Source organism: Dicentrarchus labrax, unplaced genomic scaffold (genome assembly GCF_905237075.1).
Source record: "Dicentrarchus labrax unplaced genomic scaffold, dlabrax2021, whole genome shotgun sequence".
Taxonomy (NCBI): Eukaryota; Metazoa; Chordata; class Actinopteri; family Moronidae; genus Dicentrarchus; species Dicentrarchus labrax.
The window spans coordinates 33,748,487-33,773,093 of NW_026136719.1; the positions used below are offsets into that span (position 1 = coordinate 33,748,487).

At 40.3% G+C, this 24,607-nt stretch overlaps 1 protein-coding gene across 4 annotated transcripts in view; it reads right to left on the reverse strand.

Moving 5' to 3' along the window:
• The window catches only part of adamtsl3 (ADAMTS-like 3), a 246,885-nt gene extending 224,647 nt beyond the window's left edge, over window positions 1–22,238 (reverse strand). For 3 of the 4 annotated variants that reach the window (XM_051379967.1, XM_051379969.1, XM_051379970.1), the window contains exons 1-2: window positions 21,977–22,238; window positions 19,616–19,731 (exon numbers count right to left, since the gene is read on the reverse strand). In XM_051379967.1, the coding sequence (XP_051235927.1) occupies window positions 19,616–19,675 (60 nt within the window). In that variant the 5' untranslated portion in view covers window positions 19,676–19,731; window positions 21,977–22,238. The remainder of the gene's footprint in view (window positions 1–19,615; window positions 19,732–21,976) is intronic. The other variant, XM_051379968.1, reaches the window with a different exon arrangement.
• Between the last annotated feature and the right edge of the window lie 2,369 nt (window positions 22,239–24,607).

A 24,607-nucleotide genomic window follows, 5' to 3' on the forward strand; every position in this document is an offset into this window, starting at 1 on the left:
ATTGAAAACACATAGCACGCATACATCCATGATTAGTTAGGAGCTAAAATCTGATGGTAAGATAGTCAGCGCAGGTCAAATGAACGATTCAATACACTGCAATCGTAATCCCCGAACGGGACCTATTAGCAAGAGAAGTGTCGACCAGCAGGACCCCTTTTCCACCAAATAAGTTCTGGTTACCGTCTGAATAGGATCAGGCTACACTACTGTAATATAGGCTAATATTTTCTGAGGTGGTAAAACGTTGGAGAAAAACTGATATATACAATATGCACTGCTCATTTTAGGTACCTTTAAATATTTGGTTTCTGCATTTCTGACCTGTAAGAAAACCTTTGAATACACAAAACAGTATTAATAGTAGGTATTTTGCCCTTTATCCAATTTGACGTACAAGGCTACTGTAAGATAATCTTTTCTTATTATAGAGGCTGAAAGAGTGGGATGAAAGGCTTTGATCTCATCATGTCTAAATATACAGCATCTATTTTGACCCTGAACACCCAGTCCACCAGTTGGAGTTTACTGGCCCACTTCTGTCTGTACAGTCTTTATAAAAATCATTTCATGGGCTTATGATGATGAAGATGTTTATATTAGAGATATTTTGAGCTACCTACTATGTTTTTACAGCCACATTAACTTTCAATTCATCATCTTACAATTTAACTTAATACTACAATCAGTGCGCACTGTAAAAAAGAAAAGTTAGGAAAACTCAATTTCAAACTCAAACATTAAAAAAGTTTTTAAATAAACTAAAGATAATTTTGCGGAACTATAAACCTTTGTTGAGCTAATTAACCTGTTTTCTTTAGAAGAACTTTCAAAAAGTTTCTTTAAGTGAGCTGTGAACCCTATAATTATGTGGGTGCTTGAAAATTAAATAGTTGCAATTGAAAGTATTACAGTTTTAAAACTGCAGTCGATCATTTTTATAAAAATACTGTCATTATTATTATATTTGTCAAATTTGACTCCTCCTCAGGATATAGTGAAAGTTTCAGCAAATATGACAAAAGGTTATTTTTATAAAAGTTACCTACTGCAGCTTCAACAATGGAATTTTTGATTAAAATTTTTCTAAAGATGAAAAGTACATTATCATTAAATATTATTAGTTTATTTGAGTTTGACTAAAATGTTTAACTGAAGCAGATGCCTCGAATTTTTGAAAGTTGAAAGAATTTTAAGTTTTCTAAATTTTTTTTTAAAATGAGGCTTGACAAGGTGGAACAGTTTGTAATAGGTATTTAAACAACTGATGCGGTCATTTCACCTGAGGGGACAGTCTTCCCCAAACTCCATACAGGAAATGTAATCATCTTGTTGACCTGCAATCTCTTAGGACCTTGCATAACTTTGTGTGGAAACCTTTCCACAGGGTAGCCCAAATTAGTTGCTGTGGTAAAGACTTTGCACCACCAGAAAGTCTTACAGGGCCACAGATGACCTCTTGACTTGTGGGATGTGTGAATATGATGTTGAACGTCACAATGGCACTCAACTCCCAGTTGCACAGTCTCATGTCTGCTTTGTTTTCCAGGCCATAACTCTCCTGTCATTTCAGATCCTGCCACTCCCCTCCTGCCATGCAATAACCCCTTTCCCCCCCAATTCTCCATCACCTGACCTCCCTGGCCTTCCTACGTGGCTTTTCCCACTTTTCCCATGAGCCCTGCAATATATACCAGCCCATTCTCATTCACTCTTTTCCAGATTGGCTATTGTGCTTCCGCTTTAGTTTTCCAGTTGTCTGTTCTGCTTGTTTGACTTTCTCTGTGTCCTAACTGAATGCAATGCAAGCTCCAAGGTCAAAATCAATATAACCGCATTGTTGTATACTGAAAAGCACTGCATGGACAAGGAACGGTTGAATCATGAAGTTTAAATATATGATAACTCCTTATTTAACTACAAAAAGCTAAATTAAATGTTGGCCACAGATGTTTATGGTCAAGTGCTAATTCCTGGAGTAGCCTTATCAAGGTTAGTCTTGCAAGACCTCAAAGCCTACCAATCGTCTGGGGATTTCTGAATGCAAAGTAGCTACTGAACTGCAGCAAAACAAACCTTACTTCAAGGACACGCCTTACACTGTAAAACCTGACAAGCCATATTAATAAAAGTTAACATTACTTAATCCTTGAAATAAATCAGGCATTCACATGAATTAAACCTAACTCAAAAATGAATTGTTGAAGCAACTCAGTTGTGCACTTAAATGTGTGCACTATTTTAAGTTTAACTTTTATCTAGTTCCATTGATGCATTATCTTTAAGTTGACTTTATATCATTATAAAAATGTAAGCATTATAACGTTGCATAGCTTACATTTTTCAATTTTTGTTTTAATTTCAGTTTATTAATCAGCAGAAGCCCGAATATGCATTCAATTTTTTTAAAAGATAAGATTTCTTGTCACATAGAAAAACAGAAAAAATGAATTGGCTACTTTTTGATAATTAATTAATTATAAGCTCTTTTGCCAGGTAATGTAATTATTAGCTTTAGTGGAAGGAAACAAAGTTTTAAACTTGGTGGTAACATTTGTGTAAAGAAGATCCCCCTTATTTGAGTTACTTCTACTCAAGTCAAATATCTTTCATGCTTAAATTGTTTGAGTTCATAAACTTAAACAGTTTAAGGCTCGGTTTGAGTTGAACTAACTCATCAGGTTTTATATTATACCTGAAACAATGCTCCCCCCATTCTCTTCCATATTGAAACAAAAGGCAAATCCCTTTGTTACATTGAAAATGGTTGTCCCGAGCAACATATAAATGGAGGAGATTGTTTACAAGAACACAACTTCCGAATGTCCCCGGGCTATAGACTTATAGAAAAAACTATATTGTTTATGCAATGCAGGTTTTTTTTGTTTCCACACAGTTTTAGCAACAAAAGCTGAGAGAATGTCCTCAGTCTCGACAGAGAAGTGTTTAGAGAGTTGTGAGTCTATATTTGGGATGTAAGATATGGATTGTTTTTTTTCAGCCAATGCCATAACCAATAATTACCTGCTTCTTATGGCTGATACCAATAAGATAACCGATAATTTCACGTTTTATTTTACACACCTGAGGGTAAGAAAAGCAAATATGGATGATTTAATGGTTCATAGCTCTGTTCTAACCAAATCTAACTGACATCACAATTGTTAGCAACAACAACAACAAACAACAGCAGCTCAAGAAACTCTTTAAATATTTATTTACTTTTTCGAGTAAAGTTCATTATATGATCTTGTCCTTCTATAAAGTTTATTCAGTAATCGATGGAAGGACTTCACATATGGAAGTAGGTAAAGGCTCGAATGAGTGACAACTCAAAGAGACTCCCTCTAACACAGCTACACATTCCTGAGTTCTGGGGCAACAAACAGGTAGTGTAGTGAAACGATGGGTCTTATCATGTCCTTGGATGTTCAATGATGTGCGATGTACAATGACTAGGTCAAAGGGTCATGTAGGTCCTTAAAAAATTCCATTACAATTTTTAAAGAACATACAGTCTATCAAATCAAATTTTGCAAAACACTTCCAAGTAAATCATTATTAATATCAACCAATAATTTATAGGCTGTAATTTATCTGTTCTAATAAGTATTGTGCATCCCTAGGCTATATGAAGGTAAATGACAATAAGACCCTACTTGCTGTTGGCCATATTGTTTGTCATTTTTCGTAAAGAAACACCTAAATATCATAATGTTAAACCGGATCCTGATTAAAAAGTACAAAAGTAGGAAGATAGCAAGTACTCATTCATCTTTTACTTAAATTATTACATCTTCAGTCCAATCTCGAGCTGCAGCACACAGCTGATACGTTGGTACGTAGTTTGTTCACAAGGTGTAACAAAAGTGCATATTTAAAGTCCATGTAGACATAGAGCATCTGATGTTGCACAATGCAATATCCGGACGCTTGCTTGCTGTGCATTATGCCCCCACTTCTATGTCGAACACAGTAAACACACCTGGACGGACCCGGGACGGAAGACAATCTCCAAGAACAACGGTGCCAGTTTGACAGGGAATACACTACTTTAGCATGTAGTTAAAGCTATCCATCCATCAGGAAACTCTGTGAACTCTAAAATACCATTCAAATTTTCCAAAAATACCTAAAAATGTTTTTATTTGTCATTGTTGCTGACGTATAGTACAAGACATACGTGATAAAAACATAAATTCTGGCTTTGTTAGGACTTAATATGTGTGCAGGTGGTTTTGTTTCAGTCTTTCATTGTGTCTACATCATGTCTAACACTTTAAATGTAAGATAACACAGCTTGCCTCTTCAGCTAATTAAGACATACTTGAAGATATGAAAACCCTAGAGAGTCCCATAAATAGAACACAGAGGAGAGCGGGTGCCAGAGAAACGTACGATTAATCGAGGCCAAGTTGGCCCTCACTCTGCTCATTGTGATCCACTTTAAGCTATAGCCAAACCTTCCGGAACATCTTATCAGACTGACACTGCAGGTCACAAGAATGCTGAGTGGTTTAACTGAATACAGAGCAGTTTAATGCAGCTTTAGGCTCCTGTGGGACCCACAGTCACAGCGATGAGACGAATGAAAGCAAGGACTCGTTCAACTGCACGGAAGCCATCAGGATGCCATGACTGAGGGTTTCTGTAGTATTTTGCTGCTCTTGAGCAGCATTTAGCACTTAACATACATGCATTTGTTAGAGATACATGTGAGAGAATGTTACATTACAGCATTAAGGCACCAACAAAAATCAACATGAATACTTCATGTGTCCAACAATAACTTGTATAAAACAATTTAAAAAATGTATGTGACTATAATTCTTTGAATTATTGCAAAATTTGTTATTTCCAGTAAGAAATCTGTATCCCAACAACATGCAACTTCCAAAAACATCTGCTGCCTTCCCTTCGACACACAGCCACGCTCACCAGTTCGCATTTTTGGGGGCGTTTCATGGTCCCTGGAGGAGGGTGAAGCAACTATACTGCTAGATGCCACTAAATCCTACACACTGGACTTTTAAGATGCAAAATGGTAATTGCCTTTTTTATTGATATTGAAGAGTGACAGGAAAGGGGAGAGAGAGGGGATGACACGCAGCAGAGGGCCACAGGTCAGACTGGAACCCATGGCTGCTGAGCAAGGACTCAACCTTGGTAAATGAGGCGCCAGCTCTGCCAGGTGAGCTACCAGACTCTACTGATTCATAAAGAGCACTACTACATTGTAGTTCATCGTTAGGAACAGGAGGGTCATACATACATACATACATACATACATACATACATATAATGTTTACCATACTGTACATACTGTATTATTATTTAGTGTATTATTATAATTATTATTATTATTATTATTATTATTATTATTAGTAGTAGTAGTAGTAGTAGTAGTAGTAGTAGTGGTAGTGGTAGTAGTAGTAGTAGTATAGCTAACTATTATTATAACTGTTATTATTAGCATTATATATACCATTACTATGGTGGTGACATCAGAGCTTATTTATAAATAAATTTTTACGCTAATACATTTTTTTGTTGTTGTTGGAGTTATTTTTGCTGATCCGGTGACTCTTAAACCGAGATACACTCTAGGGATGGGATGAAATATGATATTAGCGCATTTCAAGTAAAAAAAATAAAATAAATGTACCATGTTGAATTTTCATTATTGGGATAATCGTGAATATCCTCACAAGGCTTGACTTGAAAAAGCTGTCTAGCTGACCAGCATACAGTCCTATATTGATTTCCTGATTTATTTTGAACAAGGGGACAAAGTTACTCCAAAATCCCAATCCAGTCACCATGGCTGAATGCTCCGCTTGCACGTTGTATCCCCCACAAAACAAAGTTAAATCGGATGTGTGGAAATAGTATAGATTCCGACATTAAGCACGATCAAGACATGAGGTGTCTATCTGTGATGCAATAAATGTGTTTCTTAACAAAAAGTAAAGTGATTCAGTATATTTTCATGACAATCATCATAATATTAGGTATCACAGTTATTATTATTATAATAATGTTATTATATTTTAAATCGTCCCATGCCTACTCTGAACTGCGAGTTTTGTGATCTGTTACACCCCTACTTGATTCCAATGGGCACGGCTCTATGATATCTGTGACACTGTTCTGAACCGTCCTCCACATAGTTTCACGCCGTCATAAATCAAGTAGGCTCTCAGGCAGCTCAGAGTAACATTCCAGTCCATTACTCACCTCTTCCTGTCACTGATGGACAGATGTGATGAGAGGGAGCAGGTTTAATAGTGCGTCACCCATCGAATGTCGTTATAGAGGTCTGAGGAGGTCTTTATGAGGGAGGGCCAGAGAGCTTTTACTGCTGCTCACAGACAACAAACACAGCTGAGGGAAAAGTGGGCAATGAAGTCTCTAAAAAATAACAAGACTGAAGAAAAGAGAGAATATAAAGAGAAAAATGAGAGGATGAGGAAGAGGAGAGATTCAAACCCGCTGATTGGCAGAGCCCCAGAGGAGAGGAGAAACAGGGCTGGCGGCTTGGAGTGAATGGCCGCACTGTCCATGTGCATGAATGAGCTTTTCAGCCCACTCTCTATCCACACACACACACACACACACACAGACACACAGACACACAGACACACAGACACACACACACACAGACACACATGAAGCATGTATGCTGTGGCTGTGGGGGGTGAAGAGGTGACCGATGACGGCCTAGCTCACTGCAGTTTGTGTGGTGTGTGGAGACATACAGTGATCTTTTCACTCCTCACCTTTTGCTGAAATACCAGAGACACTGAACCTGGGCTGAAGGTGGATCTGTGCATGTGTGCGTGTACTGTATGTGTGTGTGTGTGTGTGAGAGTTGCAGAGCCGGAGAGCTACAAACTGGATCTTTGAGGAAATGGATGGCCTCAAAATTTGGGGTACTTGAGCAATAATTATCAATAAATAACATATCGTTGTTGGTACATGGAGTCCACTGACCTCACTAAATTCACAGCACAGCTCCTCTTACTTATAATTAGTGTAGGTCAGCCTAAATAAGTTCAACCACATATAGGTATGAATAATGATATCCGTGAATATGGTTAAGACCTTTTACAGTATATAAGCCAATGCAGAAGTGTCTTAAATATGCATTCTTTCTAATGACCAGCAGGGGGAGCTCCATTGGCTGCAAAAAAAGAAGTCTGATAATATTGAGTCTTATGGAGAAATGAGCTAACTTCTCAGTTGATTTATGAGCTCAGTAAACAGTTTCCTAATGAGTTTATGGTTTCAATCTCTAGTTTCAGTCTTCTACTATACAGCATGGTTTTTATTTAGTAAATGATGGTCCCATTTAGAGTAACATAGACCATAAAGCAGGGTATGCTTAAGGGCGTGGCTACCTTGTGCTTGACAGCTCATTCTCAGTGAGTCCGTCCAGCTCAACGCACCAAACTCAGATCAAACTGTCAGACTAGGCAGTGCTGATCAAATGTGAATCAACATTCCGTCACTTTTAGTATACGGTCTATCTGGAATACGAGACTGTGTGTGACCAGACAAGCCGCCATTGTTTCCTTTTACAGACGAGTCGAAATTAAACTCAGCCAATGAGAGTACGTCACCTCCACTGGCTCCAAAAAGCCAACATGGTGACGGCCATATTGCTGAACTCGAGGCTCCAAAAGGATACTTCACAAACCAATGGGTGACATTATGATACCACCTGGGGTATTCAACAGTGGAAAGAGAAGTAGCCAAAAACAAATATGGAGCTAATCAAATTACTTCACATTAATACAAGAATGATACATAGATCCAGTATAGCTATGGAGTAGTCCTGCTCATTGATTTACAACATTGGCCAAAACCTAATAGAACCAGAGATTTTAAAAGGGATAGCTATTGTCAGATAAATCCAAGTAGACTGATTTATATTGACTCTATTGATGGTATATATCATTATATTGCCCATGCAACTATTGTGTCAGCCTTAATCAGATTAAGGATCTTTATTGGCCAAGTAAACCTACAAGCAATCTGACTGGTTTTCAGGACCTCTCAATGTGCTTGGACACAGTGCCAGCAACAAATGTGCAGGAAGATGCACATAACGACTACAACTAAACTAAGTATATAAACCAAAATTTGCATTTATAGTTAACAAATTGCCAAGTAAGTGTAAAAATCCAAAATCCAGTAGGAAGGAAGGAAGAAAGAGTCTGGCCAGGCTCTGCTTTTTCCATGTGTATTTCATTAAACCTTATTTTGCTGCTCTCCAGAGCCTCCCTTTCTTATTAAAACACATTTATGCGTACCACTGATTTAAACCTTTATCTGCAACACCGAAATTACAAGCAGCTGCTTACTAGTTGGTCCTTTAGGAGGTATAAATCCAAGGTGGCGAAGCAGAGAGTGGTCAGGAGCCATTACAGGTTAACAAGTTAATGGCAAAGGTAAAGAACAGAATGAAACATAATAAAGCCACCCATGAACCAGCGCTTGTTCCCAGCCAGGAAGGAAGGAGAGAAAAGAGAGAGGAAAGAGGTGATGAGCAGGGCTCAAATAATAATAAACCCCAGAACTCCAATCTACCAGAAAGACATGAAAAGATAACCACATTCCAGCTGTAATGGATCCACAACTGAATAATAAACATGGACCAAGCTGCGAATAAATAATGACAACGCTGATAACAGCAGCAGGTTGGGTCTACTCAGCAGGCCACATGGCCAAAATTACATTATTCCAGATGGATATCTTAATCGTTCGTCTTCTGGGTTTGGTTTTCCTTTGAGCAGAGCTGCCTCTGAGAGTGTGGGGGACCAGGGAGTGGGATGACTGACACTGAAAGCCTGTTCCTGGGTTTGGCGCTACTGCCGGTTAAGGTCTAATGGACTCAAATTTGTCAAAGTTCACTGGAAAATCAACCAAAGCACAGGCAGTGGCGCCTGCCGCTTCGTTTTTTCACACCAGAGGGGAATGAAAGATCCCCAACAACAATATGAAAAAAATACAATCTGTGCACATGAGACTCGCTCAGAGTTGTTGAAGGGGCCCCGCTCATGCAGTGCCATGTACTCTGATGTACACCCATGATAAGAGCCATCTCAACAGACTGGGATTACAGACAGTTTTGTTCTCATTAGCCTTTGCTTTGAGATTCCTGGCACACCAGCAGCTATAACGCCACCTGGGTTTACTGTATAATTCAGAAATAACTCCAACGTGACTGATTTGGCTGTTAAACACAGAATCCCTATTCTTTTACTGCCCATCTGTTTTCAGATGGTTGAATCTATTTTCCTTCTCCCTCACTCCATTCACTGTGGGCTGTGAAGCAGAGTAGGTAGCAAGAGGTTATCACACATTTTCTGGACAAAAAATGACGACCTGTTTGCTGTCTTCAACAGTAGAGAGGTCTGTGATAAACGTTAAAATCCTTCAACTCCCATCATCCTTTGCAGAAATCCAATTGTTAAACTAGAGGATAATTCAAGTTTATTACAGCTTTGGTATTATTTTTGTAATTTTGGCCACTAAACTGATCAGACCCAATGACGGGCCACACTGCCCTCTTACATTCAGCACAAATACAGTAATGAATTACGGTCCACAGGTGGTCCAGATCTGGTAGCCACTTATGGCCCATGACATAGCCATATCTCAGCCAACTGTCTCTGACTCTCCTCCCTTGTCAGCACTGCATGTGTAGTAATGTGTAGAAAAATAATTAAATGAGGAAATTCAGTACAAACGTAGAACACAGAAACACCATTTCTAAAAACAGACAAACCAAAAAAAGAGTGCTGAAACCTGTCTGGTCCAACATAGGGCCAGAATAGGGCCAGAATAGGGCAGCTATAGAGTTGATTGGGATGTGGCTATGTCATGGGCCATAAGCAGTGTGGCGGAATGAGTCTAGCCTAGTCTTTGTACAACTAAATTAGGATGAGAAATCAGTGGCAATATAGCTAGGAAAGCCATCCATCCTCTGGATGCCCTCTGTCCATTGTGGTTGTACAGTTTCATCAGTTTCTTGAGGCTGTGATTATCCTAGAGGTCACAATAGCTCACTTGCACAGTGAGGTCAAGTTTCAAACAATGATCTTACTAGAATTAACTCATTAGTAGAGTAATGTAATAACTTGGTAGATAAATAATGAGTAAAGGCTGAGTTATTCTAGTTCTAGAAAAGAACTAGTTCATACAATGTGTTGATCGACGGCTATGGAAGGCAAACATGTTCATCTTGCATTTTGTGTTTGTAGACATCTAAAGTGACAGATATAGTTGAATTTAAAATGAAAATACTGAGCTTCAGAGTTCCAGCTATCCAACGACCACTTTTGATGAAGCAGCTTAATTGATTGCATTGCAAAACTGTTAAAAAGTAGTGGATTTAGATGAATTTAAAGTACTCATTATAACCATGTAAATTAATCTTTAAAAAACACCGCACCAGAAAATAGCTTTTCTTGGTCTGGAGGCATGCTCTTTCTCTATGTGCCCTTTTCCTTCTAGTCCCTGGCTGAGCTCTGCAGTTCCTCCACCTCTGTCATCATTTCTACACACAATGGCAATAGCAAACCGCATTCCTCGAAGCCATACCTCATAGCTCGTTGGCATCACAGACAATGCTGTTTTCAGAGGAAGGTGAAAGTAGAAAGCTTGGTTATTTCATCCGGTTGTTGTTTGTGAGGACGGGGGGAGAGGAAGCTGGTGCTGGTGAGGGAATCGGGGTGGGGATGCTGGGCCTGCGGGGTGGGTGAGACGGGAAAAGGCTGAGCTGGTAGGCTACTAGATGGGTTGTGTTTGAACAGCTGTCACTGCAGCGGGGCTGAGGGATGACAGGAAGAGGCTGGCACCAGGAAGACCAGGCCAACAGGAAGCAGCTCTCACTTTGTCACTACTCCTTCCTGATATTTATTTTTTCTTTTACCTCTACCATTCCCTCATCCCTCATTGTTTTGCCCCCCTTCTGTTTTATGCGATAATAGAAAAAAAACGTTTTATTTTTAGTCACAAAAGGGTTGTAAAATAACAATGACAAAAAGAGGGGGTATGTTGGGTCAAATCTGGGAAAAAGTTTGAAAAAGAAAAGAACAGCCGAGGTCAAGGAAAACCAAGCTCTAAATCTTGCAGCACGCCTGGAAAAACACCCGGACAATAAAAGGCAATCAGGCGTGATTCTGATCCCACATCTGCTTGTGATAATCCACGCAACTAGCCAAGCGTGCACACTAAACCTCCACCACCACCACCCACATCTGATCAGCACCCAATCGCCCCCCTTTTGTCCACTGTACCCACAACATTCCTTCACTTCTCAATTTACCGCAAAGTCTAGTCGATGAATTCAGCTAGATATAAGAGAACATTTTCTATCTTCACCAAACCAGATATGGATCCACAGATTTATAGCTACCTGCCTAGCACCAAACACTTCTGTAATGATGTTAAATACATCTGTGCACACAGTTCTCTGGCCTTGAGGTGGAGATCTCATTAATTCTTTGTACTAAACCATAAACTGAAAATCATGCCTCTGATTTAAATATCTGTCACAAAGCAGCACAGGGGACCATTGCTTCACAGCTCCAGGGCAAAGTCATAGTTAACTTCAGGGCCAGCATCACTATATTCAACTGCTGGTACTGTAAACAAAACTTCGAAACTCTGCTCGACAACTGAGGAGCATTTATTTTCCGTCAAACTGAATGTTCACTGTTACGTTCGTGGTTTGACTCCACTCTGACAGTCAGAACACCTGCCTCTGCTGGGCTCAGCTGCACTGTCTCTGCACTGCACATGCACCAAACACACCACAGCCCTTATAAAGTACTCTGCTATTTTCATAGGGAGTGAAAAATTTTAGGTAAGCCTATCAGAGGCGGTTCATGACTAGTAGGTCGGGTCATAAAGTTGATAAGGTCCTGACCAAGGTTCGCTCAGCTGTTATGACTGACAGCAATGCGATGCTATTTATTTTTTCTCATCTGCTGTCACAAACGGTTTACAAAAAAATATCTGTGATCATTATTAGCTAAGACTTCCACTGGAACTCATATGTCATCTTTAATGACAAACATGAATGGGTTTCATGGAAACACGATGAAAAACAGCAGCTTTTATCGTGATATTAGATGTTAGGGGGCAGTTTCTGTGTGACTGCGACATTTTACTTTCAAATAAGTGCATGGCTCTGTTGATGCAACCTCATCTACATTCAAAGTTCAGTGTCATAGCAAGTAAATTCATTCCTGTGTCCTCACAAAACAAGCAGTGCTGCATTTCTGGTGACACAGTGACTACTTTCACCTTCGGTCGGTAACAAGAGGGACATTTGAAGCTGTACAAATAAATATTGTTGCATAAACAGTGAAAATGTGATGTGAAAATTCACGCTTCTAGTGACAGACCCAAACAAAATTATCACCAAACTCTGCAGATGATTTGGCACCTTTCAGCTCACCGTTTTGGCTTTATAATCGAAACCTTTAGTAATTTGGCTGATTCTTGCTGCTTTCATCAACTTTATTTCCAGCAGCACTTCAAAATTAGTAATGCTGTGTTCACAGCCAAGTTACCAAATAATAAATTCAAATATTGAATTTAAAGAACCAGTATGTGGGATTGAGGGGCATCTAGTGGTGACGTTGCAGATTGCAACTCCCTCGCTTGACCCTCCCCTTCCAAGCGTTAAGGGTAAACAACGCTGACTGCAAAATGCATAAAAAACTCAAATGCCCCTATCTTGAGCCAGGTTTGTCCCTTCTGGGCTACATCACAGCAATATATACTCAAGGTTATATAAAATGTAATGGTGTAACATAGCTAATATGATAGCATGCCCCCATTTGGACTCTATTGGTACTCTGTTCCCTCAACAGGCCAACACTGACAAATATATGTCAAATGTTCTAATGTTCAAATGAAAGTTTCACACATATTTACTTCATCTCCATGGGCCTTTCATGAGTGAAAGGTAGTTGTTTTTTGGCAAGACTACTAGTTAATTCTAAATGTATAATTAAAAGGTCCAGTGTGTAAGGTTTAAGAGGATCTATTGGCAGAAATGGAATATAATATTCATAGGTATGTTTTCATTATCGTGTTCAATAACCTGAATATAAGAATTGTTGGTTTTTGTTACCTTAGGATAAGCCATTTTTGTCCACAGAGGGAGTGGGTCCTCCATGTCCACCCTGTTGAATCGCCATGTTTCTACAGTAACCCAGAATGGACAAACCAAACACAACACTCTAGAAAGGGCCTTTCGTGTTTTCGCGAGTTTGCATCCAGCACAGTTTATCCTACTTTGAAGGTTGAGCTGTATTCAAATAATTGAAATATCAGCAACTTCACCACTTAACGCCATAAAGTCCTACACACTGGTCCTTTAAAAGGTTGATGAAGATAGTGCCAACACAAAGTTTTCATTTAAAGACCCGATATGTAAATTTGGAAAATGTCTTACTTTGGTGACATCCAGTTGCGCTTACAAAAAAAAGACACTGTGATTGACAGACAGCAGTGTATACCAAATAATACACCTCACCATCTTTCTCCCATGGATTCAACAGCACCGAGCATTCATTTCCAATAACTGCATGTTCTGTGGATTGTCTTTCACTGAATGCACCTTTTGTAGAAACTCTGCATCTGTGGACCTCATACGTCAATCCAACTTTATAAATAAATTAGATTAAAAAGGAGATGGTGTAATAGCTTCATAATAAAAATCAGTTGGACTGGGGACATAGTCAGCAAGGGAACAAATTAATTAGGATAATGTGCTGACACAATCAGGCAGAAATGATCCTACATGAGTATTCACGCTTTCTTTCTTTCCTCCACATCTGAAAAAGCAACAGCACTGAGCCACTAGCAGCAGCATGCCAGCCCCAAGCAGCACAGATAAATCCATCAACCTATGGTTTATGGTTCCGTAATGACTGAACTTTCACTGTGGGGATGATAACATTGGCCAGCATTGTTATGAAGCTCGTCACTACTTCCATAAATTCACTGATGTTGTCAGAGATTGATTAGAACACATCTGACCTGTCTTCTCACTACAGCTTCCCATACCAGTAGTTGATATTTTGGGACGAGGAAGATGGCGGCAGTGGTATGACTTGCCAAATGGTGGAAGAGAATTAGCCTTGTAGTGTATACAGTGAACGGAGAATAACAACGGTCAAAGTCCTACCCTTCTGGTGGGACAAATGATGTGTTGATAGATGTTTGGCTGATAGAAGTAGAACATTTTATGGTGCGCCTTGCCAAAATCCGAATCCAAATCAGGATAAGGGCAGCATCCAGGTACCTGATCTAGGGAAGGGAATCAAGAACCAGTTGAGAATAGGGTTGGGCGATATGTTAAAATTTTCCAACCAGCACCATCGGTTACCGATGTATTCACACATGCGAGTGTGCTGCGCCAGCACTAGTTGAAATAAACCTTTAATTCACCGCAGTTAGATGTGAAAATACTCTGGCTCTTCAGCTGTTTTTTCTCTCCCTCGTTCTTCATCTCAGTGTGTGTACTGCGCCACTGAACATCTGTCCCTCATTCTTCGGAGACAGAACATTAAATAAGCAAAATAAAATGACAAAAATTGGCTAAAAAAACAAAACATGGACCTAGCCAATCGACATCAGCCGATATATTTGTCCAATCGCCCATCTCTAGTTGAGAACCAGTTCCACATTGTCCAAGCCAACAAAATTGTGTGCCTCCAAGCTCATAATTTCCTTTATCAATACTTTATCAATACTGTTTCTACACTGTGTTCAGAATCAGGTATGTAAAACACTTGCGTTGATGTGGAAATCTGTATATGCCTACTTTTTTTTCCTCACACAGGAAATTATCAGGTATCCACAAGGGAAATTAATAAAGAATTGGATCGATAAGCTGAATTCGACAATGGTATTGGTATCAATAAAATTTTATCAGTTCCCATCCCTAAATTAATCCAGTATCACACAGGCACAGAACACCATGCAGCTATATCTATGCTGTGTCAGCATCTGCCTCTGGTGGTATTCGCACTACGGAGATTAAGACCAAACTCCCGGGGAAGGCAGAATGGATGGTATGAGATCGTCGGATGCTGGGATCACACCAATTGTTTTTCATTATGAGACACACTCCACCACCCTAGGACCCACTAGACTCCTATGCTAAAAATCAATCATGAGTCATCTACTTTTGACTTTGCTTGTTCAACATCCAATATCATTCACCATGGAAAAAACACGGTATTGTGTATTGTATTCATATGTATCGTTACATCCCTGTCCACACAGAAAACAGAAAAGGGCTTGGACGTCTAGATTTGGCAGCTGGTGGGTGAGCAATGTCCCAGTTAGAAATGAGGATGCCTTAGTGTCCTGTAGGTTAGTAAATATTGAAAAATATCATATTGCGGCATTTCATTTTGTGATATTGCTGGATTTTTGCGTTTAAACCCCCAACCAATAGATAGCAGTGTTGTAAATGTAACCTGAGGGCTATGATGTTGGATGTCACAGAGATCGGGATGAATACAAAGGCAGATCCCACTGTTCTGGCTGCATTAAAAAGTCAACTTTTTTTAACTCAGATTTATTCATATGGTGGTGTGTTCTTTATACCATGACAGTTTTCCTAAAATTAGATTTGTTTTATTAAATCACAATATATCGCCTTGCTTAGAGTATCATAATATATTGTATCGTAAAACCTGTATAATGTATGACGACCCAGGGGTTACAATTCAGTATATCACAATATACTGAATCATGACACGTATCGTAATGCCAGATTCTTGTCAATACACAGCCCTAGTCTCCCATGGTCCACTGGAATCTGATCCTCCATCCTGCTCTCCATCAGCAAGCAGAATAGACTTGCCAATGTTTTTTTCTTTTTCCTTCACTGAGGCGCGCTCACATTGTTATTGTTGTTGCCAGGGTGAGCGTCTCACAGAATCTATGTCCAACCAACAGACAAAATGCCCAAAAAACGGTGAGTTGAGTCAAATCCAATGATCATATCTAATCCTTGCCAAAAGAACTGGTTAAAGAAGCAAAAAACAAGCACACACCTCACGGACATTACACGTTTGACATTTACATGTTAAATGATTTTGAGTTCACTATGCTTTAAGGAGCAGTGTGTCACAACAACAGCAGTAACTGTACTTGACGACCTGGGAATGAGAACGGGCTCGGAAGTTTCTAAGAGAAACTACAGTGGCGAAACGTCCCCATCTACAGCCTGTGCCTGGTTTGTCCATTCTGGGCTACTGTAGAAACATGGTGGTTCAACATGGTAGACGATTCCTATACTTAGGTGATACTTAGGTGATCATACACTAATAAAAACATACCTCGGAATATAATATTCCATTACTGCCCATAGAGCCTCCTAAATGTTACACACTGGACCCACTGGAACTACTGGAAGAATCCCACAAACACATATGAACTATAGGGACTAATGTACATACACACCTGCTTCCACACACACATATATGCACTGAACACATAGAGCACACAAATTAAGCCTTTTTCTCAGATATGGGGCTAGAGTGAGATCAGAGACCTGTGTGCGTGTGTGTGACTCTAATTGGAAGGCAGGGTGGAAAGCCTCGGTGGAAACACCTGTCTAACCCCTTCACTCCACTGTCTTTTCATTCAGCTAACTTCTATCCCCTCTTATCCCTCTGAAGGGTTTGACATGTACGGCTCATGTCAACACGGATCACGTAAGAGTCATGTAGGATGCAGAACACAGAGGACAGAGGAGGAGCTGCAGGCTCATTTAAAATGCACACAGACAGAAATACTCTGTAAAGCAGGCTCATGTCAAGCAAACATTTAGACACATTTAGACACTGAGTAGATGCTGGCACCAACACTGACACGCTGCAAATGACAGCTCCACTCAACAGTTGAGAGAGCCCAGAGCTACAATCTCCCCGCTGAAACACCGCTGTTTCTCGTTTTGTTGAAGCTATAGTAGACATTTTCCAGAGCTACCCAAACATAGTAAAACGTATTAACAGATCGACAGGTGGTTTAACAAATCTTCTGAATGCTAAAGGCCGTTTCACATTACTGGCGAGGCAACCACCCTGACAACGGCCTACCAGCAAATGTGCTCCCCAAAGAAGCCAAGTGTTTTTAAAAGCAGCTGCGGGCTGTACGGTCCGAGGCCGCAATGATGGGCAGGTGCTTCGGTGAACATCACAGTATAGGTACTACTAGGGGTGTAACGGTGTAACCTCGATTTTTGAGCCTCGGTTCGGTTCATACCGCGGTTTTCCCCGTTTCCCCATTTTGTAGAGAAACAGAAAGAGAGAGATGTTATCTGATATTACACAACGACGTGTTTGCCGTGAGTGACCAGAGGTCCAGGCTATGTGTGTGTGCTGTGTGTGAGTGTGGGGAGAAGAGAAAGGGAGCAGATTAAAGTAGTAAATAAACAGTAAAATAAGGTGGAAAATGACCTAGAATAACCTACTGTCAATACAAATACGATATAGGCGTACACCGCTACCACCCCATGGGCCGCCGCCACCGCCGCAGTTACACTGTCTTAACGAGAGCTCAACAGTCCAGGGAGCGAGTGTGTCGTGGTTCTGTCTCTCGGATCCGTGACACGAGACCGTGGACTTTTGTGTCGCGATTTCGGTCTCGGTTTCAGAACCGTTACAGCCCTAGGTACCACCCATCCACAAGTCCACAGCACGTACACTAGCTATCATCACTGTCAAATCAAAAAGCATTTGCCATTATAGTACCTGTGTAAGCTAGATTGGCAGAGGTTCTTACTACTTGAGATGTGACTTCAGGCAAACCAAAATTGCAATCATGAGTAATTTTACCATCTCATCTCTGGCCCCACAATCTCCGTTACTTTTGTAATGTATGTATGTATTATACTTCATTGTATTGTTTTGTTGAACTTGTGGAAGCACCTTACTGATGACATTAGTCACTCATTTTTATAACCTTTCCAGGGACTATGGATTAAAATTAGCTGACGGTATTAAGCAAACTCCAGCACATTTACATTTAAGTGTAAACTGCAATATTGATTAATGTGCATTGTACCTGGTAAAAAATAAATAAAAACTAAATAAGAAAATAGGCTTTGATCGCTGGTTAAGCAATCTGATGTGAAAGTGGAATTTGTTGTTATTAATAAATAAAAAAGGTCCAGCTAGATTGAACAAATCAAATCAAAATGCATTGACTTTATGTGCTAATAAAATATGGCTATAACTCACTACACAGTGTATATCATTGTACCTGAAGTTTTGCATTCACCATGAGTAGTTACTACCATAGGTGCCGAAGCAATGGAGCAACGCATCAGCTGGCCCCCTACTATTAAACTTTAAGGAGCAACTGTGAAACTTTGCATCCCCAATTTCTGACAACAAAATGTAGATATTTTGAAATATTTGAGCTAGTTTGAACAAAAAAAAGTTAGAACCGGCCAATTCATACGTAGTATAATAATCAAAAATAAAATTTCTCAGCCTTAAAATCAAACATGTTTAATATTATCGGAAAGTAGGAGTGCTTGCCCCAGCACCAAACAGGAAGCAGCAAATACTATAAATAAGTCTTGTTGCCAGGTTAATTTAGTAGCACCCAACAAATCTGCCTTGTCTTATGTGCTGAAACTGATAAAAGTGATTACAAGCAATAGGGCGTAATAATGAAAAGGACTGACAAGAAAAATTCCTCCTGACCTAAGCCCAGTTTGGAAACACTACACACAATAAAAAGTGAAAAAAAGAAGAAATTTGTGTGGCTGTGTTCATGAGCAGTCCAATTCCAATTCCTGACCAAACCTTTAAACTTAAATTCCCAGGTCACCAGAACAGCAAGCAAATCAGTAGTGAACACTGCAAGGTTTGGAGTCCCAGCCCCCGAAAATAAACACAGAACAGATATTTCTGCTTCTCCAAACTGAACTGAGTAACAAAATAAAACCCAGCCTAAAAACATCAATGTGCTTTTTTTCCCTCTCACTGACATCATATAAACAGACGTGTTCCAAATAAAGACCCTTTTGCTGAGTTGATGGTGGAGAACACCAGGTCCACAGCAGCCTGTTGTCAGGGATTAAGTAGCTGCTATATTTGCCCGAGAAAAATCCTGCGCTCTGTATCGCTTCATATAAAGAGGTGACATTCACCCCAGCTCCAACAGGCTCTCCACACCACCTTGGGGCCTTTTGACCTGTACAAACAATTTGATTTGGACAGGTCAGATCAAATTAAGCAACAGAGCTGACAGCAGCTGCAGTGACAAGTCCGAGGCTGGGTGTGCAGTGTGCCAACCCTGACAAGGTTTCTCTAATTGGGTCCGTGTTCATTTCATTCACCGGTGAAAGGGATGATCTGCCGTGACTGCGAGCCAGGTGGTAAAAGCTAAAATCTACACTGAATGGACAAAAACATAATAGTGTTTCTGTTTGAAGCACACTGCGGGGCTAAAATTGTGCATGAGGAAGGTAAAAGCACATCTCAACTATCCAATTATAATCAATCCATCCATCCATCCATCCATCCATCCATCCACCCATCCATCCATCCATTTTCAGTACCTGGGCAGAGGGAAATGTGAGGAAGATGAGGACAGCCTTCCAGAGGATAAATGACTCCATCTTCGTCTGGATTTTTACCCAGGTCAGGGTCTCTCTACAGCTGGGTGAGCCCCTACCTGTGTACAGAAAGTGAACATGTCAAGTTAAGGTTATATACTGAGATTTAAAACATATACACAATATACTAGCAAACAACTATTAGCTATGAAAAGATATAGTGGAGTATCCTGAGCAGAGAATGATGTCACTCTCACTCTGTGTGTGCTGTAATCCCAGCTTCTCTGTTCTTTGTTTTGGTAGCCGGTCTAGCAGCACGTGCATGTTCAGTCGGGTTCTATCGGCATCCCAAACAGGGATTGGTGTAATGTGGTCAATAGGACGTGTTAGAAGTCTGGCAGCAGCGTTTTGTATCAACTGCAGTCTTTGCACGTTTCACCTGCTGATACCAGAATAAAGTGTGTTGCAATAGTCGACTCTGGAGGAGATAAAAGCCTGAATGACTTTTCCTGATCTTGGTTAAATGCCACAGTTGGATGAAGCAGGACTGCACCAATTTAGACACCTGAGCATCAAACGACAACTCTGAGTCGTTGATAACACCTCTTCTTTAACATTATTAAAAAGGCACCCAGACTAAATGAGAGATCATTAATAATGCTAGTGCACTGCTAGAAAGGGTCATTGTAATTACTCAACTGCAGGAAAATTTCCGTGAGGTAGGACACAATACAGGATACATCTGTGGTACCAGGCTTTAGCAAGACATAGAGTTGCGCATCATGTGTGTATGCATGATTTGCCCCAGGGGTAGCATGTAAAGATTAAATTAAAGGGGACCCAAAATAGACCCCTGGGGGATCCCACAAAAGAAAGGAGGAGGCATCTCTTAGTATAACAGAGCTTGGATAGATAAGAAATTAACCTATCTAGAGCCACATCACTGGCCTTAACAGATGAGTTAGTAGCTTGAGTTGCAGGAAAGTTTTGGACAGCCAGTTCTTAATTTCAGCAAGGCAGAACATAATACAGGATACAACAGTGGTACCAGGCATTATCAGGATTTATAATCTGCATCTACGCATGATTTGTCATGATTTATCACAGCTTGGGCTTGGAGACTACAAGTGTATGACAGAAAGTCAATGTTTTTCACTCCACAACCCCAGTTTGTGGGGTGGAAGCCACCACCAAGTCATCTTTGGAGGATGACGCATACTAGGGACTAAGGCCGCGCCAAAGTGACCCAGATCAGATTTTTTTGCTGATATGTGATGATGTGATTTTTTCATGACAGTGTGAAAAGCACAAATCACATGGAATCGAATCTTTTCAATTCTGATTCAGGCCACTTCCATATGTGGTCCAAATCAGATCAGAAATCAGAAATGATGTGACCAGCCAAAAAAAATAGAAAAATCTGATCTGAGCAATAAATCAGAGTTGAGCCCTAAGGCTTGCAGTGTGAACGGAGCCTAAATGTCAGGATGTCTCTGCGTTCATTTTGACCTTTCTTCAAAACCTGTCTCTCACAAGTTTGGCTATTAAATAGAAGTGCAATACAAAATCACCCCTTGAAACGCCATTAAAACTAGTTTTTAACTCAGGGGCCTCCTACAAGATTATTGTTACATCAAGATTATGTAACAATAAAGACACAACTTTATGTCATCCATATCTTTTCAGTTTAGAATCTGCTGCAGTGGTGCATAAAGCATTACCAAAGAAATGTGCAATTAATCAAACTACCACAGACATGATGAGCCAGTGTCTGAGCACCCTGAAGGTCTGGGGCACTTTGATTTTCTAAAATTGTTTTGATTATTGCAAGACAAAAAGACAAAATATTACATAATATTTAAATTCATATTATAATACTTCGAAATATTGCAAATTGAATGTCTTCTGTTTCAAAACATCAATTTGGAAATATGGGTAATTCTGATGGATATTATGAATTATTTTTGACATTTTTTAGATTAAATGATCAATTGTTATTAATGAATATTGAAATAATAGACAGCTACGGCCCTCAGGTCAAGTCAAATTCAATTGTAGCTGCCAATGTCACACAGTAAGCCCCTGGGAATATCATAGGAGTATGAGAGGGAGTATGATAAGGAGCCTGCTCCAGTATGCAAGTGTACCACGAAGCGTGTGTGACGATCACAGCGACTTTCTAAGTTTCTAAACGTAAAGCGACGCTTCCACGGCGGTTAATGGCATCATGCGGATCAGCGGCACCGAGACCCGACGGGCTGAGTCCGGCAGTGAGCCGCCTCACCGGGCGGCAGCAGCAGCAGGTTAATGGCGGTGCTTCCAGCCTGATGTGAGCGTCCGTTTGGGGAGAAATAAACACCTTACCTTTTGAGGGGGCGGTGGGTCTATGCGCTCATATGGGGATGCAACGTCAGGTATTCTCCAAATACAGCCCGATAATCCACCGAGCACCTACCCTCAGAGTCCACACCCCGAGTCCAACACGGAAACGTCCACAAAGTGACCGACGGAGACCACAGAGCTGTCACACGGACCTGCACGCCGGCAGCTACTTTCTGTCTCCGGTAAAGTGTCTCAAGGCTCGGAGCGGCGCACAGCCTGTCTGCCTGCCTGACACACAACTTGGGACCAGAGTCAATGTAGACACAATATATACGACTTCCGCGTATCGCTTTCAAAGTAAAACACATACAGACTCTGCCCTCTTTTTTTAGGTTTTAAAATGATAAAGTCTTCCGTCAACACAACTCTGCCTCCCTTGTTCCAATGTGATAAACGTTAAAGCTGCAATAGGTAACTTAAAAATGACAAAAATAACAGTTTGTTATATTTGCTGAAACTTTCACTATATCCTGGCAGTAGAACATGAGACAGATAATGTGTCAAACAATCAGGTTCCTCTGGCTCCTCCCAGTGCTCCTAATGGGATTTGTTAAAATCCACCGGGCCTGAACGAAAACAACCAATCAGAGCCAAGAAAGACAGTTGATTGAGGAGTCTCATTCCCAGATTTTAAAATACCAACGCCTTGGGTGGGAATGAGACTCAACAATTGACTAGCTTCAAGCCACCAACCCAAAGCGTCTTCTTATCTTCATCGGCTCTGTCAGCCGAGGCCAAAATTGTGCTGAGAAGTCCATTACAACCTCTGTTTGTATTATACTTAATTTATCAAGGGCTAGATTATTCAGTGGAATGTTATATTTGTTTCAAGACAGCTAACATACATCAACAGGTTTAATTCTTTTCTGTTTATGTCATATGTAGGGCAAGTGAACATTGTAATATACGTTTGAATTACCGTTAAAAGGGAGATACTGGCAAACTCTGGCTCATCAATGTGTACATAATGTCCTTGATCAGTTCTTGAATTGGTATCTCTACCTTCCACCAACAAGCAGCTGTGACGTTTTTATTGTGTACATCTCATTTTCAATTACTTTCCTGTGTGATTAAAATATGCCTTAATTCTGAAAGGTACATCAGCCCATTTCCAGCAGCGCCCTGCTTGTCTCTGGCAGCCTGAGGCAGCTGTGCGTAGGCAGCCTGATGACCAACCCCTCTGTCCCATGTGGTGTGGAGGAGCAGAAAGTCATTTCCATCAGTTAAATATCCCTGGGGCCAGTGTCTGTACCAGGAAGTGTGTGGAGCTGCATGTCCAACTGCCCTACCTACCTTCCTGAATTTTAATAATTATTAACTAAATTCATTTTATAAAATATTAAGACAGACTGTGAACTGGCCCTTTAAATATAACTTTGTGGCACTTTTGATGCTACTCTATACATCACTCTGAATTTTAGAGAGACATATTCTACGTTTGATTCAACTACTACTATTTATTTGATGGCTCAAGTAACATTATAGATTCATATTTTACATCAAATATAAATATAATTGTATATATTATAATATTTGAACTACCCAACAGTATAAGCAGTTAAAAGCAGAGCATGAAAGTACCTTGGAAACAGTAGACCTACTTTGACATGCATAACATAAATAAAAAACACGTCAAGATCCACTTATCAACTTTATTTTTATTGTTGTATTATTATTATTATAAGTAGTAGTATTTTATATTGTATGTATTATGTTAAAAACATTCAACTTATCTACACCTGTCTACTGCACTGTAAATAAGAAAGCTGAGAAAACTCATAATTTCAAGGCATCTGCCTCCATGAATTTTTCAAGTCAAATTTACTTACGTTTTTTAATAAACTAATTCAATTTCAATTCAATTCAATTTTATTTGTATAGCGCCAATTCATAACAGAAGTTATCTCAGGACACTTTTCAAATAGAGCAGGTCTAGACCGAACTCTTTAACATTAATTACAGAGACCCAACAGTACCACCATGAGCAAGCACTTGGCGACAAGGGCAAGGAAAAACTGCCTGTTAAAAGGCAGAAACCTAGGACAGATCCTCCGGCTCTAGGTGGGTGGTCGTCTGTCTCGACCAGTTGGGGTGAGAGAGAGAGAGAGAGAGAGAGAGAGAGAGACAGACAGACAGACAGACAGGTGCACAGCAACAACAGTATTGGCAATGGCAGTCAAGCAGGACCATGGCAGGAGGCTCCACCAGGATCCATGAGAACCTGCGAGACGAGAAAGCACAAGAACTCCGGGGAAGAAGTGGAGTTAGTAACATGCATTAAAGGGACATGAATGAGTGCAGAAAGAGAGAGGAAGAGAGTAGCTCAGTGCACCATGGGAAATCCCCCGATAGTCTAGGCCTATAGCAGCATAACTAAGGGATGGTTCAGGACTCACCTGATCCAGCCCTAACTATAAGCTTTATCAAAGAGGAACGTCTTAAGCCTACTCTTGAATGTGGTGAGGGTGTCTGCCTCCCGAACCACAACTGGAAGCTGGTTCCACAGGAGAGGAGCTTGGTAACTGAAGGCTCTGGCTCCTGTTCTACTTTTAGAGACTATAGGAACCACAAGTAGCCCAGCATTCAGAGAATGTAGTGTTCTAGAGGGCTAAT